The sequence below is a fragment of the Carettochelys insculpta genome, chromosome 3, assembly GCF_033958435.1.
Source record: "Carettochelys insculpta isolate YL-2023 chromosome 3, ASM3395843v1, whole genome shotgun sequence".
Lineage (NCBI taxonomy): Eukaryota > Metazoa > Chordata > Testudines > Carettochelyidae > Carettochelys > Carettochelys insculpta.
The window spans coordinates 24,243,384-24,256,859 of record NC_134139.1 but is presented as its reverse complement, the minus strand read 5'-3'; the positions used below and the strand labels follow the sequence as shown (position 1 = coordinate 24,256,859).

Below are 13,476 nucleotides of genomic sequence, written 5' to 3'. Positions count from 1 at the left end.
GATGCTGACTGAGAGATTAAGATCGCAGATAGAAAAACATATAGCAGATGGGCAAGCGGGGTTCAGAAAAGATAGAAGTACCATACAGCAGATATTGGCACTAAGACTGATAGTGGAAAAAGCTTGACAAAAGAACAAGAATGTATACACTTGCTTCATCGATTTTCAAAAGGCATTAGACAGTATAGATCATAAAGTGACTTGGGCGGCATTGGAATCAGACAGCGTGGATAGCAGACTGATACGGTTGTTGAAGGATATCAATGACAATGTGGAGGCAGCGGTGAGAACATGCGGGGAGTTGGGAAGTTGGTTTAAAACAAGACGAGGAACGAGACAAGGAGATCCAATATTGCCAATTATCTTCACCGCACATCTGGAGAGGGTGAGGGACAAGATCAAGGAAGGGGCAAAAGGGGTATCTGTTCGTGGGAAAAGAATTAACAGCTTGAGGTTTGCGGATTATATAGTTATCATTGAGGAAGATGAGGAGAAGCTAGCGAAAACAGTGCAGGTGTTAAACAAAGAATGGAAGCAGTACGGACTGATTATGAACATCGATAAAACAAAAACAATGGTATTTGGAGATAAGGAAATAGGAAGGAAGATCAGCGTCGATGGTATTGAACTAGAAAACGTAGAGAAGTTCACATATCTGGGGAGCAACATAATGTATGATCTATACTGAAAGAAGGAAATAGTGACTAGAATAACGAAAGCAAGAGCGAGTTTGAAGGCAATGGATAAGATCTGGAAAAGCAAAGTGATTAGCTTAAAAATGAAGCTGAGCATCTTGAAAACAGCAGTATTAAGCAGCATGTTGTATGGATGTGAGACATGGGTGATAAAGAAAGATTCAAAAAGAAGAATATTGGCATTTGAAAGGAGTTGTTATAGAAAGGTTCTGAGAATAGGATGGATGCAGAAGGTCACCAATGAGGAATTATATAGAAAGATACAGCCGAAAGAGAACCTGCTGCAGAAGCTTATAAAATGGAAGCTACAACTATTTGGGTATATTTGTAGAATGAACGACGAACGAAAAATCAAGACCCTGGTATTCAGCATAATGGATGGTTCGAATAGGAGAGGCAGACCCCACAGAGAATGGATAGATAATATAGTAGATTGGTGTGGAGCTAGTCTACAGAAACTAAGCCACTCCGCACTGGACAGGGAAAGATGGAAGGAAATAGTGAGAGAGGCATCAGACACCAATAGGCGCTGAGCCTACGGTTATTGATGATGACATAAGGTTTTATATAGCAATCCAAACCTATTCAATTTCTTGGCTTGAATACCATGTGGTTCTTGGAGATGAAACTCAGGAAGAGATGGTCAAGTGCTTGCTCCCAATATCTAGCAAGCAATATTCCCTGACAACCAAGTCAGACCATAGATAAATCAGCCCATATGATCCATATTGTGTTTATGCACAGTGATATTCATTTCCTAGAAGTATGTTTAAAATAATGTAAACTTAGTATTTTAAACACATAAATAAATAAGAGTGGAAGTATATTTCCAATCTAGAACCACTAATCAATGTTCACTGAGTCTCTTCTTGGGAAGACTGATTGCCCCACTCCCAAAATATGAAAGTAATCAGGGTCTGAAATGATAATACAGGAACAGTGTGGTTGGGGGGGAGATGAAAATTAGCACAGATGTGAAAACATAACTTGAGGCCTTCATCGTGGATTTTCTCCCTCCCATCCCAAATAAATTTAAAATAAACTCAGTGGAAGGCTTTAAGGAAGCCACATAATAAATTCTGGACAATATTTCCACATATTTTAGTGGAATATTCTCAATTTAAGTTTTTATTACTTTGGATGGAAGAAGAGTCTGCTGAGTGAATCTACAGAATAATCATAAAACATTAATTAGTATTTTGCTTTGTTTCAAAGAGGAGCACATTAAAAAGCAATATATAGAGTAAGTAGAAAATGACTACTGTAGTCCCTCAAGTTGTGCATTTCCACACATCCTCACATAACTCAAATGTCATGTAAGTCAGGGGGCATCTTTTTTCCCTGTTGGAATGAACATTCTGCAGCCAGGGAAGAAGCAGAAGCACCTGGAGCGCCTTTTGAAAGGTAAGTCTTACGGCTGTGTGGGGGCAGTTTGGGAAGGTTAAGCCTGGCGGTGGTTGGGGCCATGGGACAGGGGCAGGGAGTCAAGCCTGAGGTGGAGCAGGGGTGCAGGGGAGGGCAGGGGGGTGGAGCTGAGCCAGGGCTGCATAGCCCTGCAGGGGTTTGAGCTGGAGCCGTGCAGGTGGGGTGGGGGGCAAGGTGTGGGAGCCAGAGCCACCTGCGGGGAGTGGTGAGCCAGAGCCACACAGGGAGGGGATGAACCGGGGCCATGTGGGGGAGCTTGAGCCAGAGCCGCATGGGGGACAGCAGGGAGGGGTTGAGCCAGGGCTAGAGGTAGTGGGATTTCAAGTTGTACTTAATTCACATTAACGCAAGTTAAGCACAACTTGAAATTGTGCATTTCAACGGTTTAGTGTACAATTGCTGTTTTCCAGCCAGAAGAAGACTGAGATAGCATGACTGACTGATACAGAAACATGAAAAATTAGTTTTCAAACTGTCAAATGGTCTTCAGAATTGTTGTGAATAATTTTCGTCAGTTACCACAATACTTGTCTCTCTCTCTCTGATACATACACACAGTCCTTCCTTATCATTGCCTGGGTTAACTCTTCTAGACCTTGGATAAGGAGTAACTACAGTAAACTCTCGATTTTACAGACCCTGATTTTGCGGACTTCAGGAACAATGGATGTCTGCCACTCCTCCTCCTTTGTCTCTGAAGTTGACTTAATCGGCACCTGTAAAATTCTAAATCCTGACCCCCATCAGTCAAAAAAAAAGACAACTTACCAGAGCCGCTGGAGCCACTGATGCTGTGGCTGGAGGGGTCATCACTTTTAAAATACTTGATTTAAGATATTAAAAGCTTTACAGGTTATCATGTTAAGTGAATTAATCCAGTATAAATGAAAGACCACCTATACATGGACCAAATAATAGTCTATTCTGACTGCTTTATGTAAAAATACTCACCATATGATCAGTGTACGTCATCTACAAATTTAATGTTTATTTCATGTAGGAACTATACCACCACTGCATTAAATAATCCACCACATCAGATTTTATTGTCCCCTTCTCATCTGTTGTCCCCAGTAGTTATTTTCTTCATCAAAACACTGTATGACCCAAAACTGTCATCATTCCTAAATAACCTAGATGTGTGTTAGATCTTCATTTTTAGGAAGAATTGTGAAATGACTTTTGTACAGTGCTCCAATTTTTGTAATATGGTGGCAGAATCTTCAGCATTTATTGTCATCAACTTTATCTGATTTATGCAGATACTACCAAAAATACCCACAGTTGAAGACCTCCTTGGGATATCTTACTTACCAAAATAGTTTTAAGCTCTACCATAAAACTGACCAGATCAGAGCAATGTTGCAGCCTCTGGGAAGAACACATTATCAATTAATTTTCTGTATCCAATATACTTTCACAAAAATTTTCATTTCATTATCTATTTTCTGATATTCTAATCAAACAATGTAAAATAATGGAAGTTAATAGATTTAAACTATATTTCAGTTAAAATAATAGAACCAACCAATTTCAGTGTCAGAAATTTTACTGAATAAATTAAGTACCTTTTTTCATATAATTTAAGTGAATCTCTCAAACAATGAGAACAAGCAATCTCTGATTCACAGTCCAGTTAAAATCTTACCCAGCTGACTTAAATTAAATTTAAATCACACTGAATGTGGGTGGGTCAGTACATTCAGACTTTTCCAATCCGCAATTTCACTCTTCTGGGTGATGAGCCAAACTCTGCTCCTAAAAAGCAGGCTGTATTAGGTAGTCATGTTCACCAGCTGATGCTGTGTCTTATACATATTAGCATCTTTTTTGGCACACCTTTTGTCTGTTAAGGGTGTGGGGAAAAAACCATCTCTTGACCAACCTAAGTTTCACTGACAAAAGTCCAGTTGTGGACAACACTATGTCAGTGGAATAGCATCTTCCAACAACACAGCTACCTCACCTTGTGGGGGCTGGCTGAATTATGCTGAACTCTACAGTGTAGTTATGGCCCTAAACTAGCTTTCTGGACTGTAACTGAATGGGTAATACCTTCTATGTAAATAAAAATTGTCATTACAATTTTGTAGCCAGGGTGGCCCTCACAGAACTTCTGTGTACTGACCAATATTCTTCCACATAGGGCTCATACGGGTAAGTTCAGACTACACAAGCAACTATATCATAAAATTAAGCTAACATCCTCCTATTATTGACAATTCTTATAAACTCTTTTTGTACTGTAGGCCCCCCCGCCTTATGCGGGGGGTTGCATTCTTTCAACCCCCATGTAAATCAAATTTCCCATACAACGCAGGGAAGTCAGGTAACTGATGGGGGCACCAGCCCTGGTCAGTTTCCAGGCTCCAGTGAGCGGACAGAAGCCGGAGACCAGGCAGCAGCCTGGTTCCCAGCTCCCAACCACTGGAGGGAGCTGCAAAAGTGACCAGCCCATTGCTGCTCAGTTTCCTGGCTACTGTCAGGCTTCTCCCAGCTGGGAGAAGCCAGGGAGAAAACTGCAGCAGCGTGGCTGTCTTTCTCCCTGGCTCCCACCACTAAGAGAAGCTGTGCCAGGAAGACACCTGGGGTGGCGCAGCTTCTCCCAGCTGAGGGAGCCGGATGGGCAGATAGCCACAGAGAAACTTAGAGTTGCACTGAACTCGCATTAATGGGTTTACTGTACTTTTCTGTACTAAGTATTAACAAAAAACATTAGAAAAAACAAGTGGAAAAAGACAACAGCATAATTTTCAGTTGTGAGCTTTTTAAAAATTGTTTCCCATAAGATGGCAGCTGCTTTAACATAAAGCACTGTTACTTTTTAATAGCCTTCAAAGAGTGAAGACTGCACAAGAATGGAAACGTTATTTACAACTCTTCACTTACCTCCTTTGGGAGTAAGCTGTAATTCCCCAAGTACCCCACACCACCACCCAAGATAAAAACAAAATAATTTACAGTTAATGGAGTGTTTTCTTAAATACTTTTGGATGATGTGTATGAATACATGATCTTCATATTTAATATTCATATTTTTTCAAGGTCTTGATGGCTTTATAAAAATAATATACTATACCTGTTTCACAATCTGGTGATATCCATGCAATACCTTCTTTAGATGCCAGCTACACTGTATTCTAAAAACACAGTTTTCATAGTTTTATTAACTTGATTCAAATGATCTTTAAACAAGGAAAAGGCATATGAAAAAAAGCCCATCTTATAATTATCAAGTTCATTCTCCCTTACCCCCCACCAAGAAAAATATTTTCTAAGTTTGAGGTCTTTTATATTAAAATGAGTTACTTATATTTTTAAATGTCACTTGCTCTAACTACAGCTCTTTAAAAATTAATAAATAGACATTTACCTACAACCTACTCTACAGTCTACTCTAGGTTGAAAACAACAACATAATTCTTACAAGTTAATATGGTTTCATAACAGATTCTATAATTTAAAAAAAAAAATTCTGAAAATGTCAGTGTTAACGGCCACACATATTAGCTAGGATCTTGAAGTTGTCGACAAAAGTATATATTGAAAATTATAAGCATTGTTAGCTTACAAAAGCTAATTAGTTATTGCATTGTAATCTTGGGAAAGTTACTGTGAATTATTTTCTTATTTTAATAATCTTCAGAAAAGACTATTAACTGCAACATAGATCAAAGCAACATGTTTGAAAAGACTGACATTTTACAGTGAATGCTCTTTGGATCAGGGTCTATGGCTTAGATATATCTATATAACTCTTAAGACAATGGACATGCAAACCTAACTGGGTTCCTGTGAATGGCAGTTTCACAATTACAAAACAATGATGGGAAAAACAAACCCTGAAGTCTACTCTGTGACACCAGTATTCATACATCCACCCGTAGTCATATAGTACATTAGAACATGTGCTAAGTGTATTTATCAGGAAATATTACCTCACCTTGCATTCTTTAGCTGCAAATCTGATGGTAATAGTATCCTTATATGGAAGTCTCTATCCTGGAAGATAAGTGTTTAGTTAAGATGCAAGTTTGCATATTTATCAAATACAGATAATATAGAAATAACTCATAAAGAGAAGCTGCTATGATGGAAATGGAAGAACTAACTTATCTTGTATGGATATTTTTCTGTAATAGAGACTGCATTAGTCCAAACATTATCTACTTAATTACACAAGTTTCATTCCATTGTTTGAAACCAGTTAGATTACACACTACGCTGTTTCAGCTAAGCAAAACTGACAGGAAGAAAAGGATAACTTAGTTAAAAGATTGCTGAATCTCAGTTCACCACAGTGAAGACTTTCAGGGTAGCTCTACACCACAATGAAACACCTGTTGACACAGGACCCTGGGGCTCAGGCTCTATTTGGGAACCAGGGAGTGGGCAGGCTGCTAAAAGGCCCCTCTGAGAATCCATTAAAACACCATGGCCCCAACAAAATATGGGGAACAACTAAAGAGAAAAACAGGGACTGGAGTGGGGGTCAAAGGTTCAAAACAGGGGAACCAGAGGGGGACACCGAGCAGAGAACCCCAGACAGCGCCCACTGCTCCTCGAAGATGTCAAGGGAGGCAGTGGATGCTGCCCAGAGAAGCTCTGCCCAGATTCATGAGCGGAGGGTGGAGTGGAAATAGGCCCCACAGTCGCAGGCCTCCCCCCTGGCCAGCCTCCTCTCCGTGGTGTTATAGATAGCTACTTTAGCCATAGACAGGAGGAGGTTGATGAGGAGGTCCTGCAACTTGGTGGGCCACGGATGGGGTGTGCCAGGATCAAGAGGTGTGGAGAGAAGTGAAGCCCGAACCTCAGCAGGAGGTTCTGGAGGAGCCAGAAGAGGGGCTTCAACCTGACACACTCGACATAGGTGTGTGCCGGGGTCTCCCTCACTCTGCAAAAAGAACAGGTGTCCAGGAGCGGGGTGACCCGTGCCAGGTACATGCCCGTGCTCACCGCCCCATGGAGGATCCGCCAACCGATGTCCCCGGAGGGCCACGGGACCAAAGTGGAACAAAGGCTGGCCCACTGGGGCTCCCCACGCTCCACAGCACAGTGAAGACTTTCAGGGTAGCTCTACACCACAATGAAACACCTGTTGACTCAGGACCCTGGGGCTATAAAACTACAATGTAGACATATAGCCTCACACATTCTTACAGGACATTTAATTTTTGTCTTTTTTAAAAGTGACCTACAACTCTTAAGTTAACGAACTGTAGAGAGGCCAAAGAGTAAAACTAAAATTCACCAATCATGCAAGCAATTTTAAAATTTTAGATTTTAATTTTTGTTTCAGATTTCCATATTTATGAAGTACCTAGTAGATGTACCCCTTACCATTACTTGTTTCCTTGTGACAGCTCAGGACACTGGGGAAAGTGCAGGAATCAGGTTGAGGAGTGGGGTTCACAAGAGAGGGTGGGAAACTCAAGGCAGGAGGGTTGGTGGCTTAGGACAGGGGGTGGGGATGTAGAAATCAGAGCAGGGGAGTAGGAGGTGGGGGCTCAAGGCAAGGGATGGGAGTGCAGAAGTGAGGGCAAATAGCTGGGAGGGCTCAGAGCACAGGGTACAGGATGCTGGAGTGAGGGCAGGGAGGGTGGGGGGGAAGCTCCAGGCAAGGGGATGGGGGTTTAGAAGTCAAGGCAGGAGGATGAGGGGGGCTGTAATCAGGACATCAGCTGGTGTGGCTCAGGGTAGGAATTAGAGCGTGTTGGAGTGAGGGTGGGATTCAGAGCACATAGCTGGCGGCTCCTCCCTGGGGCATCTCCTCACGGGGAGCCAAGGCTGTGTGGGATGTCCCCAGCCTCCAGCTTCTCCATAGGCCATCCCCAGCCTCTCCAGAGAAGCTGAGTTCTGTGGGATGGCCCCGGCATCCAGATTCCCACACTGCCCTGCAGCCTGTCTAGTAGGTTGGGAAGGGAGGCAAGGCAAGACTCTGGGGGCCGACTCCAGCCTGCAGGTGTCCCTCCACCTGCCACATGATCTGAAGGCTCTCCAGGGAGGCAGGGAGTACAGCCTCATCCACCAGCTGGCCACCAGCCTGCAGTCTGTTGGAGGTGTATGTTTCCTGGGGCAGTCCCAGGGAATGCAGGGAGCAGGGCCTGTGAGCTCCCCTCAACCCCCATCTAGCACTGTTTGTGCGAGGGCAGGGGGCACTCACTAGGTTCAGTGGTTGGACACGTGGCACTCCTTCCCCAGCTGGTGTGGCTGCCCCAGTGGTCACTCTGCAGTACAGCTGTCCCCCATGCTCACTACCCCCACTGTCCACTCTGCAGTGTTTCACCCCTCCTCTCTATACTCTCTTCCCATGCACCAGAAAACAATTCCATTCCAGGCACTTTCCATTTTCCTGAAACAAACAACCCCTGACCTTGCTTTAAGTTAGAATAAGTGGAAGCTGAAGGTTAAATTTTGTGGTCCTAGCTCTTACAGCTTAGGAATTCTTGAACCAACTGACTCTCAGATGCACAGACTTGTGGACAGACAAATGCACTCTAAAAATATATCTTCCCTCATCCACCTCCTGGTCCGTTGCCCTGGGTTCCCACAAAGACCTGAGGAATGCTAGGTACATCTGCTAGTATATAGATAATCTAGTATCCCAGCAAACAAGCAGATTGAAGAAAAACTGGACCCAGCTTGTAAACAACTGTGTATGTAAATACACTGTTTTGGAAACTGTAGAAGCCCATCATGTAAAGGTTTACCCAGGTTTACTTTTATACATATAAATAGTCCTATTGATTTCAGTGTGATTGAAGTTAAATACTATGTTCGAAATGTTTCCTTGCTGAAGGTCTCCTTTTCTCCTTGCTACATGAAGAATTCTCTTCAAAGCCTTAAAGTAAACTCATATTTTATAAAAGGATAGGCCACATTAAAATTTTGGTTTGTCATCAAGACTTAAGCCATGTCTACAAATTCACATTGGTTTGAGTAAAGGGATGCATCAGATATATAGTTAAGCCAGTGCAGTTTCTGTGGTAGATAAGTAACTACATGGGCTTGTTTAAGTCACCAACAGATCAGCCATCACATTAACAAAGACACCAATGATACTTGGAGGAGGGGAGGGATATGTCCCAATGTTTTTTAAATTATACATTTGCATTACTCCCAGGAATGGACATCCCAAAGATGCCGCTTAACACTTTTTTTTAAAGACAATAAAAATGTACCCCGTAACTTTTACTTTCATCATATATTACAACTCTGAATTTTACTACATTTAAAATGTGCCCCCTCCCCCAACAAGAAGCAAATTAATTCTGTCCTTTTCAAAAGTCAAATAATTATGATTCACTGTTTCATAAAAGTAAAAAAAAAATGAAAAAAAAAATTTAAAAGGAACATGGTCAATTTGGCAATCACATTTATCTTGCTAACAATTTCATATAGTCCAGAAATATAAACACCTAGTTCAGCTATTCAGAAGAGATATTTGGGGAGAGCTCAAGAGGTGGGAGGAAGAAGAGGGACAGTGTCCCTTTCCTACATGCATTTTGTAGGTAGCCAGTTTCCCATGTCAGTGTTTACTCAGGTCAAGAAACCGGCAGGGACAAGGAAGAAGAAGTGATGAGAGTCTAAGAAGAAGAATTATATTCTACAGCAGGGTGCGCAAAGTGTGTGTGTGGGGGGGGGATTTAATTAGGTGGGGGGCGCAGCACGATCCGCTGTGGAGTCTCAGGCTCATCCGTCTCAATGAACATGCTGAAATATGGTCCTGGTTATAATGTCCGTGTGCTGTGGTCACATTTATTATGCCGGTTAATACAGTTTTATGGTATTTTCTTACACGTGCCAAATGGGGTTTTTCTGACGAACACAACCGACGTTTCTGTCGGTCTGGGTGACATCAGACGGGGGCGGGGTGAGGGCTGCTAACTGCAGGCATGAGGAGTGGCGGAGCCCCCCCCCGCCAGGTTTGCTCTCCCCGATCTAGGGCACTGACACCACTAATGTGGGGAGCAAACACCGTCACAAGCCACTTGCCGCTTCCTGCCTCCCCCCGCTCAGTAGGAGACTCCCTCAGGGCGGCGCTGCCCGTACCTGCGCCGTAACGAACCCCTCGTAGACGCTCCCCTCGCGGTTCTGAGGCAGGAGCAGCGGGCACTGGCGCAGGAGAGCCGCGGAGCCAGCCATTGCCCGCCTGGTGCAACCTCCTTCCCTCCCGCCCGCATCCAATTTCACCCGCCGCCACCAGAGCCCGCCTCTTCCCGGGTTACGCGCATGCGCCCCGCCGGCCGGACGCCTCGGGCGCCGCCAGGTGCGGTCGGGAGGATTTGGCGCGTGCGGCAGGTAGGGGTGAGTGGGGGACGTGGCGGGCACTTAGGGCCTGCGAGTCCCGGCTGCCTTGGGCCGGACCCACGCCCTGTGAGTGAGACGCAGGCAAAAGCGCTCGGAGCTTCTCCCTGGGCTAGCCTAGCTCGGGCGGTCCGCTCCTCGGAGCCCAGCGTTGCATTTCCCCACCCCGATACTGAGCCGGGCGGCCTTTGTTGAGCCCCCACAAGCCCCTTGGGACCAGTAGCTCGCGGGGGAGCTGGGAAGGAGCAAATCAGCACTAGCATTAAGACACAACAAGAAGTCCTGTGGCATCTTGCAGACTAACATATTCTGGAGCATAAATTTTCGTAGGCAAAGACCCGCTTCATCAGATGCATAGGATTAAGACAGTGATTTGATCTCGGTCACTCCGGAGGGCTTTTGCAAAGCCAGGGACTGAACTTAGTTCGCTTCACTCAGTCCTGTGCCTCAACAAACCCAATTTTTGCCTGTGCACAGCAAAACATGGGCGCACGTGCTGCGCTCTGGTCAATGCACAAAGCTAGTTTATTTCATGGTATTGTTTTGATGCTATTCTGGCACTAACTTGCAGAGGGGCTATTGAAGCAGTGCTGCAGCAGGGTATTGGGTGAACTTCCAATGAGTGGTAAAACCAAGACCCTAAGACTTGTGACAAGATTTTATGTTGGCCAACAGTCTATATTTCCCTATATTCTTGGTGCTGGTTGACGTGTTTGACATTGTGCAAATAGGTAAGCCCTTAAAGAGCGCCAGTTCTTTGGTTTATGGGTGATACTTAGTATGAACAATAGTAGCAAGTTGTTTTGTACAAAAGGATGCTTGTTTGCTTTAGGCTATTCAGTTTACTTGTATCAAGAGATCACTGAAAATGTGAGATTTTACATAACATTTCCAGTAACATTTTGCTTTTTGACCCCCACAAAGTAATGTAATACTGTCTTTAACTTATGTTTATATCAGATGCTATCTGTTTGCATCTGTTTATGAACATCTCATTACACAATGTCTCACCTCAAACAGTTAAACTGATGCTTTGCAGTAAATTGCATCCTTAATTAATAAATAAAATGTGTTTTGGATCAATTTTTTTTGTCTTGAACTGCTTTCTCTCAGTGTGTGCGTTATGCCCGTAATTACCTTGTTTAATTACTTGGTACCAATGTACCTTATCAAAGTTGGTATTAGCCTTAATAGCATCTAACACAAAACTAAAGAAACACTATCCTTTTTTTGATCCCGTTCTTTCAATCTCAGGGATTACAGCAGATGTCCTATCACTTGTCTCTAATGATATATACTTATTGTGCAAAATTTACAAAAAATAGTCTAACAGTAAAAATACTTAAGTGAATAGATTTTGAAGAAATTATTTATACTGACCCTTATCAACATACTTCATCTACTCCTTACAGTTTAAAGCATCCAGTTTTTGATAAATAACTTGCTTGCAACATGCTGAATAAGGATATCTTACATCATGCCTGTTGATTTGTCGTAAAGGGCTCAATTCTATTACATAAATAAGAAAACCAAAAGTATTATAGAAGATGGTTTTTACATCAAAATAGGTATTTGGAGCCAATCTCACAACCATAGGTCACCCCTTTGATCCGATTAAGTATTCCCGTAAATTAAGACCATGAAAAACCTAAGTGACTACCCAAATCTATTAACTGGTTCAGACCACAGTCCATGATGCTTTACACTTGAAAAGAAAGCTAACGCAGCACCTGGGGAACAAATAAGCAGCAGTTTCCACATTTGTGTTCCACTGTCCCATAGCAACATCTCTCATTTCTGTTATAGAAATTTTTGATCTAATTTCCCTTACTAAATGTGTAGCCTAATGGTTTAATTTATGCTCTATGGACACAAGGCAGTGAAGTATTTTATTAAATTCCCATTGAAATTAATAGGGTCTTAAGTTGTGGTTAGAGCTTAGTACATGCTTTGGTAAATCAAGATCTGTAAGAACTATCCAACAGGGAAGGTGTTTTTTACATCATTGTCAGGGAGATGAACTTTTCCGTAGTTAATGATTGGTTCAAATAAGCTTCATTAAGACACCAAAAGCTACTTCATTTTTGCAAGTATGACCTCAGCACTGGAAATCAAGGGACTGGATGTTTGCAATGTATCTAAGTCTTTAAAGTTTTCCTTTAGTTGTTTGTAGTTGTGAAAGGATTTGTTTCAGTGGTAGCATGTGTTGCTGTCACGCAGTGTATTGTTTGTTTGTGATCATCATAAGAAGACACAGTATAGTGCAAAAAGTCTGAAGCAAAGCCAGTCAAATAATAATAAAAATTGAGTTCAGTTTGCTTGGAGTTGTAGGGTTACTTTATTTATAATTACTCATTTTCGTAGATAATTGGTGCCTACAAAAATTTAACAGATTTTATCCCATGTAAATAATTTATCTGAAAAAACGTTATGCAAGTTTGTAATTCTTGATTTACCCATTTAAATCTTCCATTTATCCACTTAAAGAGCATAAACAATACTTTGTGACTTGCATGACAAAGAACACAATACAAAGACCAAACTCTTGCAGAGAACAGTTTTTAAACAACTAATAGATTGGGAGTTATTTATCAAAACTTTTCAGTAAACAGTTGCAAAAGGCAAAGGTGTTTACAAAAGTTAGGATTCATTAAAAACTATTAAGTAACAAAAAACAGGCTAACATGAAAGTAAAATGTAATAAGTATTTTGTGAAAACCGGAAATTAGAAATACTATTACATTAATATCCTGCATTGGTAGCTCCAACATAAACATAGAAAACAGAATGCTCAATTAAAAACCTGCAAAATTATAAACATTACTTGTGAACTTAATCAGAACTCATTGTCATCTTATTAATCTTTCCCAAGGGCCCTTTTCTTTGCACCTGTGTTTAACAGAATGTATCTAAAACAAGGACATACAGACATAGATATAGCCCAGCCACTCCCAGCTTTTGCAGACCCTTGTCATAATACACGTTTAAAAAAAAAAAAGCACATGGAAACAAGGTAAGGCACTAAGAAGAGTGAGCAGTTGAATATTTC

At 42.2% G+C, this 13,476-nt stretch overlaps 1 protein-coding gene and 1 long non-coding RNA gene across 2 annotated transcripts in view; one reads left to right on the top strand and one right to left on the bottom strand.

The window, feature by feature from the left end:
• Positions 1–10,291, bottom strand: part of FANCL (FA complementation group L) — a 58,510-nt gene extending 48,219 nt beyond the window's left edge. Inside the window, exons 1-4 of the mRNA XM_074989483.1 lie at positions 10,173–10,291; positions 6,064–6,122; positions 5,200–5,260; positions 3,435–3,491 (exon numbers count right to left, since the gene is read on the bottom strand). Coding sequence (XP_074845584.1) covers positions 3,435–3,491; positions 5,200–5,260; positions 6,064–6,122; positions 10,173–10,265 — 270 coding nt within the window. The 5' untranslated portion in view covers positions 10,266–10,291. The remainder of the gene's footprint in view (positions 1–3,434; positions 3,492–5,199; positions 5,261–6,063; positions 6,123–10,172) is intronic.
• A 69-nt stretch (positions 10,292–10,360) lies between these two features.
• LOC142010220 (uncharacterized) overlaps positions 10,361–13,476 on the top strand; it is a 49,145-nt gene continuing 46,029 nt past the window's right edge. Inside the window, exon 1 of the long non-coding RNA XR_012644732.1 lies at positions 10,361–10,421. This is a non-coding gene — a long non-coding RNA (uncharacterized LOC142010220). The remainder of the gene's footprint in view (positions 10,422–13,476) is intronic.